The 15,604-nt window shown below is 42.0% G+C and overlaps 1 protein-coding gene across 1 annotated transcript in view; it reads left to right on the top strand.

Moving 5' to 3' along the window:
• The window catches only part of ITGB6 (integrin subunit beta 6), a gene marked incomplete at both ends in the record, with an annotated part of 70,575 nt that overhangs the window by 17,480 nt on the left and 37,491 nt on the right, over positions 1 to 15,604 (top strand). Inside the window, one exon of the mRNA XM_079710489.1 lies at positions 693 to 788. Coding sequence (XP_079566615.1) covers positions 693 to 788 — 96 coding nt within the window. The remainder of the gene's footprint in view (positions 1 to 692; positions 789 to 15,604) is intronic.

The following is a 15,604-nucleotide window of genomic DNA, read 5'->3' as shown; positions in this document are numbered from 1 at the left end:
TACTTGTATCACTCGGGAATGAATGTATCAATGCAACAGAAGTAAATTGAATACAATGGCTTTTCAATTGCCCTGTAAAAATATTGCAGCATCCCATAAAACCAATTCGTGACATCAAAAAGGCAGTAAGACCAAACTGGAGAACTGGTACAGGAATATCTCAAGTCAGAGGGATTTAGGAGTGGCAGTGTGTGCTTCCTCAGCAGGTTGGTCCTTCTGCAGCCCTCATCCCGCCCCATCCAACTCCAGTCAGAGTTTCAGAACTGCAAGAGTCACCTCGGTCACATTCATCATAGTCATAGTCCCTCTCTCAATTCTAACATTCCCTCCAATATTTGCCTGCAGGCAAGTGGCACTTAGAAAAAGACATGTATCTCTACCCTTGAAAAGATGACACACTGTAAGTCTTTAGATACATTTAGTGATCTCCTTGGAAGTGACAGAGCATAATACACCACGTTGACAGGCACCGACTCTAAGGAATTAAATCGACTTACAATATCCAGGAAACAATTACTAAACCAATTAAGAAAATAATGCTAATTATGTATTTGTTTACTTGGAGTGATAGACACAATAATGCCTGTGAGAGTTGAAAATGCCAAACTCAGTAAGATATCTTTGAAAGAAATATTCCTTTATTTTACATATTTTTTTAAGAAGATACTTAAAATCTTTGTGTTAAATTTTAGGAATATCCAACAATTGGACAACTCATTGATAAACTGGTGCAAAATAACGTATTATTGATCTTTGCTGTAACCCAAGAACAAGTTCATTTGTATGAGGTAAGCAAACATGATTTGGGAAATTCCTTCAGGGAGATTATTGGACATGAAACTTTAATGCTGAATTTAATACATAGGAGGCCAATAGGTAATCATTAACACGTACCAGATATACTGGACACTGGCAAAGTGGATTCAGTTACTGTTTGCAATTTAAATTATAAACACAGGGCTTCCCTGGTGGCGCAGTGGTTGAGAGTCCGCCTGCTGATGCAGGGGACACGGGTTCGTGCCCTGGTCCGGGAAGATCCCACATGCCGCAGAGCGGCTGGGCCCGTGAGCCATGGCCGCTGAGCCTGCGCGTCCGGAGCCTGTGCTCCACAATGGGAGAGGCCACAACAGTGAGAGGCCCACATACCGCAAAAAAAAAAAAAAAAATTATAAACACAGAGGTGCAGCCGAGAGTGGAGGACAGATATGGTGGGATAAGGAAGAAACAGTTATGGAAATGAAAAGTTGGAAGCGAGTACCAATAAACACAGGACCACCAATCTAATGGAAAATCAATCTATCTTCCCTTGAGCTCTTTCATCTGATGAGGAGAGTTAATAGTGAGCAGAGAAAATTATGAGAATGGGAGGAGACTTGACTTAAATCTCTGACATTTGCAAATTCAATACATAGAAAATACACAAGTAGAGATGCAACTCAAACTATTGAGAAGTGAAAAGTTGAAAGCAAAAAACTTGCTAAACCCTGGGCCAAAAAATAATTTCTCCCTTAAAGTAGTTGGATTTGCAGTTCAAGTTTTTGAATGGAAGCAGCGATGGCAGAAAGGAAATTGTTTCGTTAGATGAAAAAATGTTCATAAATCACTGCATACACTGTAAAACACATATTACAAGTGCAAAAGTTTTCTGTGGCTTCTTTCCAGTCTCAGAAAAACAATATGTCAAAATGCCATGCATTGGGGTACTAGCAAATGATCTATTATTCCTAATGGGCAGTTTCACAGAGGAGGAATCTCTAGCCTGAGTCCTAGAAAATGTTGAGAAAATATGTGTCCGTTAAATTTCTGTGCCTTCTATGCAGAAGCTTCAAATACTCCTAAATTCAAAGTCTGATCTCCCATTCCTTTTGAAAGGACCTCTTAACTCGCTTGGTGAATTTACAGGGCTCAGGAAACACTGAGATTATTTCACAGAAGGCTTTGATTAAATGCCACTCACTGCTCAGGACGGTACAATCCATGAACTTGCATCAAGTTCTGTAGAAAGGATCCAGGAGGAGATCCTATCTTGCATTTTTAATGAGAGGAGGGTATTGTACTCCACGTGAGACTGCCTTCTGCTGAAAACCAAGGAAGTCCCTTGCAATCAAGCTACATACTCGAGGGCTTTGTTTACTCAGAGACCATGTGGGTTCACCTGATCTAGGCATTTTCTTAAGGCTTTTTAGTATGTGATACTTGTTTCCAGTGGTTTTAAGTAGTAAAGTTGCGGTAAAGATTTTTAAAAAGTACCCCACATACAATAGTGAGTCTATTCTGCCTTTGATTCGTAAGGCTAGAGTGAGAGGACCCTGGGGGTCACCACACCTCCTCCAAAGCAAGGCTCCTGCTTAGAAAGGGGAGGAGGAGTTGCACAAAGTTTTCTTAAAAGGGGGATCTGGGAAACACGATTGATGATCATGAACAGAGACACCCATAACTCACTTTGGTAATAGTCTTTAAGACACAACTCATTTAAATGCCTCCTCAAAATTGCTATTAAAAAGACAGAGCAAGCTGAAAAATAGCTCTGTGGCAAAACAGAATCTGTCGGATTTAAACAGGTTGCATCCACAGGTTCCCCGTTGCAAAGGAAATGATCATTTCCAAGGAAAACACCAGATTAGAGCCTGCCTCTAACGTAACAGCAGGACATTTATTTTGCCTGCCTACTAATCTCATTAGGAGGTGAATTTATGTTCCGTTGTGACCTGTGGTTTTTACCATCTAGGCTCCACTAAATTCAAAGGGGCATTTGCAGGGAGCCATGCAGTGGACCAGGCCAGCAGCCCACTCTGTGACTCTGATCCTTTCATTATTTTATTTTCATTCTGATGGACTCATCATTTCCTCTGCATTAGTGGGAGTAGACGGCAGCCTGGTCTAAAGATAATGACAGCAGCATTGCACTTCCCTGAAGGTTTTGCACAGCATGAAAATGCTGGTTTCTTGTTTTATTGATAATGGAAACTGAAAATAGACCAGTAATGGCTTGGGTTGCCTTTCCATTTAAATCTCTTAGAAGGAGCCCTATGTGTGCAGGAGCCCCATGTGACCTGATGTTTGGATAGCTGTGATAGAGGCAGCATGACAACGAAAGAATCACTGAAAAATAAAACCAGTGATAGGATAAATAAAGCAACTAAGTGGTTGGATCTAATGGAAATTCCAGGAGGCAAACTGCTTGCCCCAGTTCTGTGTTAAGCACAGTTATGTGCACACACCTGGGACAGGAGCTAGGTCAGGTTCAATGGTGCCCATCTTGCAGCAAATAAAGAGTTATGTTTCCCGTTCATGGAATGAAAGAAAAAAATGACTATTTTTAAAAATAATTTTGGTAAGATGCCTTGGACTGCCCAGGTGTGTATGTTGCCGTACTTTGTGGTAACAGAGATGAACAAACAATGGAAAGGCTACAGTGAGCAGTTTTGCCTCCTGTTCAGTATGACTGCAGTGTGTGCCCCAGACTCCAGCAAACAGATGATTTTGAACAAACTTATTATTATGGATAGTTTCCTGTTTGTCCAATTACAGGGTTCAAAAGATAATGATAGATAATAGACTGAGCAGTAGGTAGTATATTACATACAACTGCTAAATACCATTTTGAATCAGGATGCAATTACCCAAGCTTTAAAAAATTTTTTTAATCTCCTCTGCTGTTTTCAAATATCTACTGTTAATTTACATCAATTTAGTATCAGGCTACTAAGCCCCAACTGTCTAATTTGACTAGTCTTTCCTTCCTAATGAGAGACTGAGAGAAAAGCAGTTAAATTAGCATTTTTTACTACATTGTCAAATCCTGTTATTAATCACCTGGGATTATTTGCAAGACTTTAAAATATCCCATTATCTTTCAAAATGTCTACCTCTGGCTGGAAAAGATGAGTTTTATGACGTTAATTGTTATTGTATATATATATATATATATATATATATATATAATAATTGTATGACCTGGTGTTTATGATGTAATGTTAAAACACCACTTAGAAAATAAACAACATGTATTGGTAAAAGACACTTCAGTAACATCTGTGGCCACTAATTGATGTCCCTGTGGTTATTAGGACAGAATTATGTGTCTAAAGCATGGGGACAGGGGCCCAAGCAGGTTGTTCTACCAACCAAAAGGCCCTCCCCTCTGGAGGTAAAAAACCTATTATTAACTCCGGAAAGAGCATGGTGGATCTTGCTCATCTTTCTGTTTAGGCCAATTCTCAATACAAAGTAGATTCTCAGTAAATATTTGTTGAATGAATTAAAAAAAAACTGCAATGCAAGCTCTTCATTTTTTTCTCAAATGGGTTCAAAGTTTCTAAATAGGGATTCGGAGTTTTGTGTGACAAATGCCTGTCAAAGTCAAGGGAGCCCATGTCCAAGAGCCGGTGGGGGAGCCTGACCTACCATTATGGTGACCTGCAGCCTTGGCTGTTTCTTCTCCACTTGGATCCAGTTGGCACGAGAGAGGAAAGGAACACTCTGCCATCAACCTTGGGATCACCCTGTTGGATAAGCTCCAGAGCCTTCTTCCTAGTCTGTAAAAGGAAAACCTGAGTGATTAACCACTTGACGGTCATTAATCTAAAAACAAACACAAAGGCTGCTGCAATATGCTATGAGCCTGATGTTTCAGAAGTGTGGCTTCTGAAATTGTCTACCATATACAAGTTTCAATTTTTCAGGAATCAAAAACCCAGTTTTGGGCTTCCCTGGTGGTGCAGTGGTTGAGAGTCCGCCTGCCCATGCAGGGGACACGGGTTCGTGTCCCAGTCCGGGAAGATCCCACATGCCGCGAAGCGGCTGGGCCCGTGAGCCATGGCCACTGAGCTTGCGTGTCCGGAGCCTGTGCTCCGCAACGGGAGAGGCCACAACAGTGAGAGGCCCGCATACCGAAAACAAAAAAACAAAAAAAAAACACCCAGTTTTTAATTTCACCCTTTCTTTCCTCTTTTTCCTCATCTTTTGAGCTTTGCTTTTCACCATAGCAAGGGAAGTGAAAGGAGGCAGAGAAATTAGGGAGGGAGATAAAACAAAAATTGGACCCTTTTGCTATTTGTAGCCTGTTCTATTATTGTTTTGCTTTATAATGTTTACTGTTGGAAAAGACCAAAACAATTTTTTCCAGTGAAAATCCCTTTATCTCTGAGATCGGTTTTTACTGAATAAAAGGACTGGAGTGGATGACCTCCAGCTTTGGTAGTCAATGATTCTGGACCTGGAGGGGGCGCAAATCACCATAAATTCCAATGATTTATACACGGATAAAGTATAGCTAGCTGTAATATAGCTAATTTTAGGGCACGGTCTAAAAAATTGTTCTTTATCTATGAACCCCATCCTGTAATTATGGGGATTCCAAATTTATGCTTTTAATGAAAATAAAATCATGTAGGAATTAAAAAGAAAACTTCTGGATTATGAGAAACGTCCATGGAGTTAATAAATTGCTCTCAATTCAAGTGTAATGGAAAAGGATTTTGATTTCTCTTTATTTGCTGGTATCTGGGAATAAAGACCAAGGAGAGCCAGCTGCCTGCACTTTCCTCATTAATAAAAACACCTCTCAGAGAGGGAGATTTTGGAAAAAAATCTCGTGTCTTCAGATTATCAGGGCAAAGTGGTTGGAAGTATTTTCCAGACTAATTAATAAACAATAAACATGAAAAATCATCAGTAGATACCCCCTAGGTTACACAGAGTACTTTGCTTCTAAAGAACACAAGGACTCATAATCCAGAAAATAAACACACAGAAAAAAAGATACAGATTTATAGTCAGGGTCTTAATGAGATGCCTTCTTAGGGAAACCCATGTAGAAATATAAAATGAGATTTCATCAGTACTAGGCCTAAATATTTCAAGATTTACATAATACACAGAATGTCTAACATCATTAGAACCAGGGTGCTATTGACCATAGTCTTCATTCATTCATTCATTCATTTATCAAACATCCATGAGCCAGGCCAGGGTTGGTGACTAGAGAGAAGAAGACACAGTGTAGGGCTTCCCTGGTGGCGCAGTGGTTGAGAGTCCGCCTGCCGATACAGGCGACACGGGTTCGTGCCCTGGTCCGGTAAGATCTCACATGCCGCAGAGCGGCTGGGCCCGTGAGCCATGGCCGCTGAGCCTGTGCGTCCAGAGCCTGTGCTCCGCAACGGGAGAGGCCACAACAGGGAGAGGCCCGCGTACCGCAAAAAAAAAAAAAAAAAAGAAGACACAGTGTCTGCCTGAAGAGCATTAGCAGACTTGTAGGCTAATGATTTACCTAAAGAACACATTTTAGAGGTTGTGTTCTAGAGACCCCAAGGCAGAATTTTACTAAGGGGCCAGAGTTTTCACATCTGTCAATGTTTTTACTCTTTTCTATTCACCATCTTTACTAGAACGGGCAGCAAATTGATCGGCAATCTTAAAACTACCTTTGATGCTGAGGGTATCACAGTGCTGGCGCTTCACTTTATAGAGGTGGAAACTGAGGGCCAGAGAGAATCTGCAACTCTGACCATGAGAATAATAGGGAAGGTTTGCTGAGGGCTTATTAGGTGGCAGCTGGGGTTAATTATTTTAACTCACTTTATCTTTTAATCTCCTTTTTAGCGCCCCCAAAAATCCAAAAGCAAGTTGCATGTGAGAGCCAGGATTTGAGCCCAGACAGTTTGAGTCAACAGGCCCAAACACTGAGTTGAGTCACAACTGAACTTGAGTTTCTGCAGTGAAAGAGAAGGCCCATTCCTAACCACTAGGCCAGTAGAGAAGCAGCCTTTTCACAAAGTAACCGACTTTTGAAAGTCACTGAACAGGAAGAGCACAGAGTCCATGGGACCAGCAGAGCATTTCCTGCAAACGGCAGAGTGCTTCAAGGCCAGTAAACACTGGATTTTACTTACTGTTGCTATTAACTTAGACAAATAGAGCAATCTGAATATGTGTGGACTTGAAAAGAGACACATCTGGATTCTGCCTTGTGTGATATTTAAGCCCTGAGCAGTAAGAATGGGTCCCACAGTTAGGGAGCTTATGCCATTGGCCAACCCACCAAAAATAGCTAGTCTCTAAGGTGACCCCTATCGAGGTTTCGGCCAAAGGGGGAATAGGGGACACATGGTCTGACACAGGCTGTAGGCCTCTTATGATGATACCATTCAAGCACATGGAAAAATAGAGTAACACAATGAACACCCACATACCTCCTGCCCAGCTTTCTCCAATCTTAACATTTTGCCACTATATTTGCTTCCAATATTTTACAGAAATAAAACATTTCAGATCCAGTTGACTGCTGTGTAACTGCCGCCTCCCTCTTTCCTTCCATAGAAGTAACCAGTATCCTGAACTTAGTGTTTATCATTCCCATGTTTATTATGTGAAGCATTAAAACATATGTCTACCCATAACTAATTACATAGTTTAGGCTCACAAGTTTAATTTCAGGCTGTATGTATTATTTCTATAGTTTGCTTTTTGACTCAATGTTATGTTTTAGGATTTTTTTTAATTATGGCAAAATATACACAACATAAAATTTACCATTTTATAGGTTAAGTCTATAGTTCTGTGGCATTAAGTATATTCACATTGTGGTGCTCAAAGTTACGGGGTTTTTTTGTCTGTTTGTTTGTTTTGCGGTACGCGGGCTTCTCATTGTTGTAGCCTCTCGCGTTGCGGAGCACAGGCTCTGGACGCGCAGGCTCAGCGGCCACAGCTCACGGGCCCAGCCGCTCCGCGGCATGTGGGATCTTCCCGGACTGGGGCACGAACCCGTGTCCCCTGCATGGGCAGGTGGACTCTCAACCACTGCGCCACCAGGGAAGCCCCCAAAGTTACGTTTTTGAGGCTTATCCGTGGAAACACTTAGAGCTCTTATTTACTCTGTTCCACTGCTATACATATTTCATTACTTGTATTTACTGTAGCATGTTCCTTTGTACCTGAGGGCTTCAGATCATTTCGAATCCTGCAGCATTACAATTGTTGTAGCCATGCACATCCTTGCAGGCATGTTCTCTGTTGAGGATCCATGTCTGGAAGTGAAGCCCCTGGGTCACAGGGGAGTGGCATCCTCAACCCCCCTGGGTGTATCCAAGTTGCTTTCCAAAGTGGTTGTGTCACTTAGTTACTCTCCTACCAAAAACATGGGAGTGTGGAAAAAAAACCCAAAAATCAAAACAGAAAAAAGAAAAACCACACATTAAAACTCTTTTTCTGATGATAAAATTAATACATTATTAAAAAAAGAGGGGGATACAGAAAAGCACAATGAAGAAAATAAAGATCACTCATAAACTCACTACTCAGACACAGCTAACCATTCTTGACATTTTAGAATGTCTTCTCTTTTGTTTTTACATGCATTTACATGTTTTAACATAATTGATATCAGATTGTACGTATTAAGTCTGTTCAAATTTTTAGAATGTGTTTATATATTTACAGTCTTAAAAAGGCATAAAAATTAAGTTGCACTTAGTTATATGTCGAACAACCACTTTTATTAATAAGAATAGCATTAGATGAAATCAGGGTCATTCTACAGAATTCTGAATCTGTGGTTGCCAGACTTAGAGGGTGTGTGTTTTAAAATAAAAGCAAACTTGCTGCCCACCCCTAGCAGCCCCAGAACATCCACAATTACTACACTTTTACCTACCAGGTCACTTTTTTACATATTCCAATGATACTTGGTTACTTTTTTATACATTCAAGCAACATCTTTAATAGGACCAACAAATTATTTCTAGTACCCATTTTCTTATCCCTGAAAGTGCCCTACTGGTGAGGACTCTGACATCTGTGAACAAACTCAGTTCCTTCAAAGGCTCTTCTCCATGCTGCAAAGTGCTCAAAGCTGTGTACCTACACTTCCCTTCCTAGGAGGGTCCACAGTGTGAGGGGACTCAGTTACCCATCTATCCCCTGAAGCCTTTCCTATGGCTGCAGGTGGCCACTCTGTATCTGTGAGGCTGGACCAAATTATAGCTATGATTAAAGGAAGCTCACCCCTTCTTGGACCAGCATGCAGAGTTTAACTGTACCCATGCATTCTCCACATGGCACAGCCTTTCACACAATTACAGAGGACATCAAGGCACAAGGGGCAAGTTAAACTGACAGCTCCCAAACATAAGAGAAATTTGAGAGTATTATATGTTTTAACTTTACGGCTCATTATCTCAAAGAGCTCAAACTATGCTACAATGGGGCCACTGTTAGTTACAACATAGTTCAGTATCTTGTTGCCCTTACAGTCTTGAATCTTCAAAAAGTAATCAGAAAATTTTTGAAACAGAAAATTTTATTGAGCTTGAACAATTTGGGCACATTTTATTCACTAATTCAGGGGTTGGCATACTTCTTCTATAAGGTTGCCAGATTTAGCACATAAAAATACAGGATGTCCAATTAAATTTGAATTTCTAAACAACAAATAATTTTTTATGTTTTAGTATGTTCATGCAATATTTGGGCCACATACTAAAAGCTTTGAAAGAATTACTAAGAAAATGGAAAGTAGTGTACAGCAATGGGGAAAAATGGAAGAGGAGAGTGTGAGACCTTACTTCCATAGGATCTTCAGGGAAGACCCTTTTTAAAAAGTGATGAATAAAGCAGCAACCTGAAGGTTAAGAGCAGTCAAGAGGAGAAGTAGTGTGCAAAGGCCCTGAGGTAGCAAAGTACTCAGTGCTCAGTGTGTTTGACAAACTGAAAAGAAGTTTGTCAGCCTGATGTGAGCTGGGGTAGAAGGGGATGGAGTGGGCAAGGTAGGCTAAAACAAGACCCCCCAGTCTTGAAGGCCAAGGGAGGCAAGCATAGTGCTATTCCATGGGTAGAAGGCATTCGAAAACACCACTTTTGTTGTTGAGTAGAAAATAGATGTCACAGGTGTATGACAAACTGAGGACCCCATATGGATTACAGGTATATAGTTTTAAAAACATAACAACTTTATTTTCCAAATTGCCAGAGCTATTCCTGGAAGCATCCTCTTGACAACAAGAATGGTGTGGACAGGTCATTCTGTACCAGACATTCTTAAACTTTGGCTCTCATTAGAATCATCTAAGAAGCTTTCTAAAAAACCCAAGGCCCAGGTCACACCCTGATCCAATTAAATCAGTATCTCGGCAGCTGAGACCCAGGCATCAGTATTTTTAAAAATCTCCCTTGGTGTCTCCAATCACCCAGGGAGTCTGTTAAAATATAGACTCTGATTTAGGAGGTCTGGGCTGAGGCCTGAGATTTTGCATTTTTTTCTTTTCTTTTTTTTTTATTGAGGTATAACTGACATATAACATTATGTTCATTTTGGCTGTACAGCATAACAATTCAATATTTGTATACACAGCCCAAAGTGATCACCACAATAAGTCTAGTTACTGCCTGTCATCACACTGTTACAAAATCTTTTTCTTGTGATGGGAACTTTTAAGATTTACTATCTTAGCAACTTTCAAATATGCAATACAGTATTTGAACTATAGTTACCATGATGTACATTACATCCCATGACTTATTTTATTTTATTTTATTTTATTTTATTTTATTTTTTTGCGTTACACGGGCCTCTCACTGCTGTGACCTCTCCCGTTGCGGAGCACAGGCTCCAGATGCGTAGGCTCAGCGGCCATGGCTCACGGGCCTAGCCGCTCCGCGGCATGTGGGATCCTCCCGGACCGGGGCACGAACCCGTGTCCCCTGCATCAGCAGGCGGACTCTCAACCACTGCGCCACCAGGGAAGCCCCCATGACTTATTTTATAACTGAAAGTTTATACCTTTGGATTCCTTCACTCATATCCCTCCCACTTCCTGCCCCCACCCTCACCTCCCCACCCCTGGCAACAACCAATCTGTTCCCTGAATCTATGAACTTGGCTTTTTTGTTTATTTTGTTCTGATTTGATTAGTTTGTTTGTTTTTAGATTCCATGTGTAAGTGAAATCATATGGTATTTGTCTTTCTCTGTCTGACTTATTTAACTTAGCATAATGCCCTCAAGGTCCATTCCTGTAGCAAATGGCAAGATTCCTTTCGTTTTCATCACTGAGTAATATTCCATTGTATATGTATACAATATCTTCTTTATCCATTCAGCCATTGATGGGTCCTTAGGATGCTTCCATGTCTTGGCTATTGTAATAATGCTGCAATGAACATGGAGTGCATGTATCTTTTCAAATTAGTGTTTTCATTTCCTCTGGATAAATACCCAGAAGTGGAATTGCTGGATCATATGATAGAAATAAACCCACTCATGTGTGGTCAATCAATCTATAATGAAGGAGGCAAGAATATACAATGGGAAAAGGACCATCTCTTCAATGAACGGTGCTGGGAAAACTGGACATCCACATGTGAAAGAATGAAACTAGACCACTATCTTCCACAATACACAAAAATTAACTCAAAATGGATTAAAGACTTAAATGTAAAACCTAAGACTATAAAACTCCTAGAAGAAAACATAGATGGTGAGCTCCTCCTGACATCAGTCTTGGCAGTAATTGTTTGGATCTGACTCCAAAGGCAAAGGCAACAAAAGTTAAAATGAGTAAGTGGGACTACATCAAACTAAAAAACCTCTGCACAGCAAGGGAAACCATCAACAAAATGAAAAGGCAACCAAAGAATAGGAGAAAATATTTGCAACCCAATAAATGGTTAATAACCGAAATATATAAAAAACTCATACAATTCAATAGTTTTAAAAACATCTGATTTTAAAATGGACAGGTTGGGGGGGGGCGGCGGGCTTCCCTGGTGGCGCAGTGGTTGAGAGTCCGCCTGCCGATGCAGGGGACACGGGTTCGTGCCCCGGTCCAGGAAGATCCCACATGCCGCGGAGCGGCTGGGCCCGTGAGCCATGGCCGCTGAGCCTGCGCATCCGGAGGCTGTGCTCCGCAGCGGGAGAGGCCACAACAGTGAAAGGCCCGTGTACCGCAAAAAAAAAAAAAAAAAGGCAAGGTAATCTTATTAAGAGAAGATCTGAAGTGTCTTCAGGAACAAATACTCAGTGTAGGCCCTTTGTTCTCTCAGCCTCCATTCTCCAATGCCTCTCTGTGCATTTGTTTGTCTCAGAACAGTCACGCACGGTGGGCCATTTGTCTTCCCTTATCGCACTGTGACTGCTGCCGAGCACTCGTTCAGTTGTGCGCTGCAGCTTCTCGGCTGACAAGATAATTACATTCCAGGGCAGACTGGGAGAAAGACAGGGAGTGCTCAAAAGTTCCGAAGCCGACTACCTAGTCATGGCTGGTACAGACTTCAAGATCAAGCACCTGATCTAATTAGCACACCCCCATCGCTGCCGGTCTGACTGTGGAATGCGGACAATTAAAAGCCTGAAGGCAAAGCCGATATCAGGCAACCCAGAGACAGACATTCATGCTACCTAGTGCCAGAAACAATTACATATTCTTTTTGGAATCTTGGGAGTCCTAGTAACACAGTCGAGCCTGGGGGTAAACTTTTGCATAATACCGGGAGCCCTGCGTTTACCGATAATGAACAGGAGAATAAAACCTCACAAGAATGAAAGACCTCACGGGAAGAAAGCCTACTGATTACCTTCAGAAGGACTTATTTCAGCCAATCCAGCCGGCCCCCAGCTCTGGAAGAAGCACACTTCCTGACAAAAGCGGGCTTTCACCTGCAAAGAGCTGTTTTACTTTGACCAGATAAAAAGTACAGTACAGTGCCCCAGGAAAAAAAATGTTTTTGCCTCTATGGTTTCACGACTTCTTACATTTCTTTCAAGATGTAGCCTTTCAATGTGAAAGTGATTACAGACACAACGCTTTTTCTTCCTTTCTTTTTGCTTTGAGTAGGAAAGTGTTCTATAATCTCTAAACCCCTATATAAATACCAGGCATTATTACCTTAACTTCCCAATGAGACTCCCCGCCCATGGCTGTTGGCATTTGCACAGTGAGCAGGGAGAGCCAAGTGAGCGCTTGCTTTAAAGTCAAGACTTTATTAGCCCTGTGACCAGGCAAGGTACTCACTTTTCCAGGTAAAACGAAGGCTTAAAATCTTTAAAGGTTAGGGACTTCCCTGGTGGCACAGTGGTTAAGAATCTGCCTGCCAATGCAGGGGACACCGGTTCAAGCCCTGGTCCGGGAAGATCCCACATGCCGCGGAGCAACTAAGCCCATGCACCACAACTACTGAGCCTGCGCTCCACAGCTACTGAAGCCCGTGCACCTAGAGCCTGTGCTCCATAACAAGAGAAGCCACCACAATGAGAAGTCTGCGCACAGCAACGAAGAGTAGCCCCCGCTCACCGCAACTAGAGAAAAGCCTGCGTGCAGCAACAAAGACCCAACGCAGCCAAAAATAAGTAGAATAAATAAATCAAAAAATATATATCTTTAAAGATTAAAGAAATCAAAAGAGCCCTAGCAGAATCTTATGGGTTGAATTGTGCCTGTGCCCCACCCCGCCCCACCCCAAAGATATGTTAAAGTCCTAACACCTAGAACCTCAGGACGTGACCTTGTTTGGCAATAGGGCCTTGTGGATGTAATTAGTTAAGATGAGGTTATACCTGAGCGGGGTAGACCCTTAATCCATTATGACTGGTATTCTTAGAAGAGACACAGAGACAGAGACACAGAAGGGGGCACCATGTGACTATGGAGGCAGAGACTGGAGGACGATCTACAAGCCAAGGACAGCCATGGATTACCAGCAACCACCAGAAGTGAGCAAGTGGCAGAGAGAGACTCTACCTTACTGGTTTCAGAGGGAGCTTGAGGCAACTTGCGCTCAGACTTCTGGCCTCTAGAACTGTGAAACAATTAATTTCTGTTGTTGGATGCCACCCAGTTTGTGGTACTTAGTTACAGCAACCCCAGGAAGCGAATACATTCAGTTAACTTAGGTTTACTCATTAACCTCTCTCTGACTCACCAATGATATCACCAGACAAGGAGAGCGATTTCCAGACACCTACTGTCAGTGGCCTGGTTAAGAGATCTAAGTCCAGGACAGAGCATGGCAGGTGGGTCTAACTCTACTACTTCCAGGCTGGATGACTTCAGGCAAGTTACCTAAACTCTCTTGGCCTCAGTATCTTGGTATAATAATGGATATTATTATGGATAATAATGGTACCTAAGTACAGTAAATAGAGCTTCAGTGGAGAATGAAAGAGATGACACTGTCAGGTAGGAATGTCAGTGCCAGTTATTCTCTCCCAGATCATGGTAGTTCAGCCGATCAGGCGAGCTCTGGTGCCTTTAGCCCCATCTGCAGGATGGGCTCATCATACCAGACCAGTGAGTGGACGTAGAATGGAGGAGACAAAGAGCAATGTGATCCCCTCCTCAGCCTTTCTGCCACTTCCCTGGTGCTGCCCCAGAGTCCCCACACAACAGATGCTCCAGGAGCCTTGGGTTTCTGAGGATGCGGGTGTCGAAAAGCAGGAGGTGCTTGTAGATGTCAGGAAGCTTATGAGGACCTCTCCACCCTGTTACGAGGTTCCCTGAATTCGTAACTGCGGCTCAGGAGGACTGGGTCCTGGGACCAGCTCCTGTGGAAGGAGTGAGATTAAGAAAGAGGCAGGCTGTGCTGTGAATGCCAAGAAGTTTGCTCAGTATACACCTCCCTTGGGTCCACCCCCAGGTAGAAGGCATCCTGGTAGGAACTGATTACTTCTTATGGCCAAACACCTGAAAGATCTGAGACTGTTTCAGAATTACTGGCACTTTCTCCGATTTAGGTGACATCTTCATTACTGAGAAGCATCTTCTTGACGGCAACAAGAATGAATGCCTCTCTGCACATTTGCTCATCTCAGAGCAGCCACACACTGTGGGTTCATTTCTGTTGTGCGGATACACCTAAGAGTGGAACTGCTAGGTCAAGTTCAGCTACAGTAGCTACTACTAGTTTTCCAAAGTGGTTGTACCAATTTAGACTCCAGCAGGAAGTGTGTAAGGGCATCATCAGTTTTTTTCAATTGTAGCCATTGTAGTGGGTGCACCCTGGCATCTCATTGTGGTTTCAGTGTATATTTCTCTAATGATTAATGATGTTGAACACTTTTCACATACTCTTTCGCCTCTGACATATCCATTTTTTATCAAGAGATGTCTTTTCCTTGCTGGTGTGTAGGAGTTGTTAGAACATTCTGGTGCTGATCCAGATACATGTGTTACAGATATTTTCTCCCATTCAATGGCTTCTTCTCAGTCTCTTAAAGGCATCTTTTAAGAGCAGAAATTCTTAATTTTATTTATCAGTCTTTTCCTTTATAGGTCATGCTTTGGTGTCCTACTTAAGACATTTTTGTTTTCCCTAAGGCAACGAAGATATCTCCCCCAACTTCTACAGTGATAAAAGTTAAAATAGTGGGTAGGCTTTTACAGGAAAAGTAACGACTAGGAAGCAGAACAAGGGAGGATTCTAGGGGCTGATTGTGTTTTACTTCTTGATCTTGGTGGTGGTTGCACTTGCTTGTTTACTTTTTAAATGTTCATTGAACTGTATACTTATTCCTTGTACATTGTGTATGTGTGTTATACTGCTACTAAAGTTGAGAGCGAGAGAGAATGCAGAAACAGGAGCCACTAACTAAAGTGGGTCATCACAAGATGATG

Source organism: Hyperoodon ampullatus, assembly GCF_949752795.1.
Source record: "Hyperoodon ampullatus genome assembly, chromosome: 8".
In the NCBI taxonomy this organism is placed as follows: Eukaryota; Metazoa; Chordata; class Mammalia; order Artiodactyla; family Ziphiidae; genus Hyperoodon; species Hyperoodon ampullatus.
The sequence above is the reverse complement of the archived record's forward strand: the minus strand, read 5'-3'. Positions and strand labels throughout refer to the sequence as shown.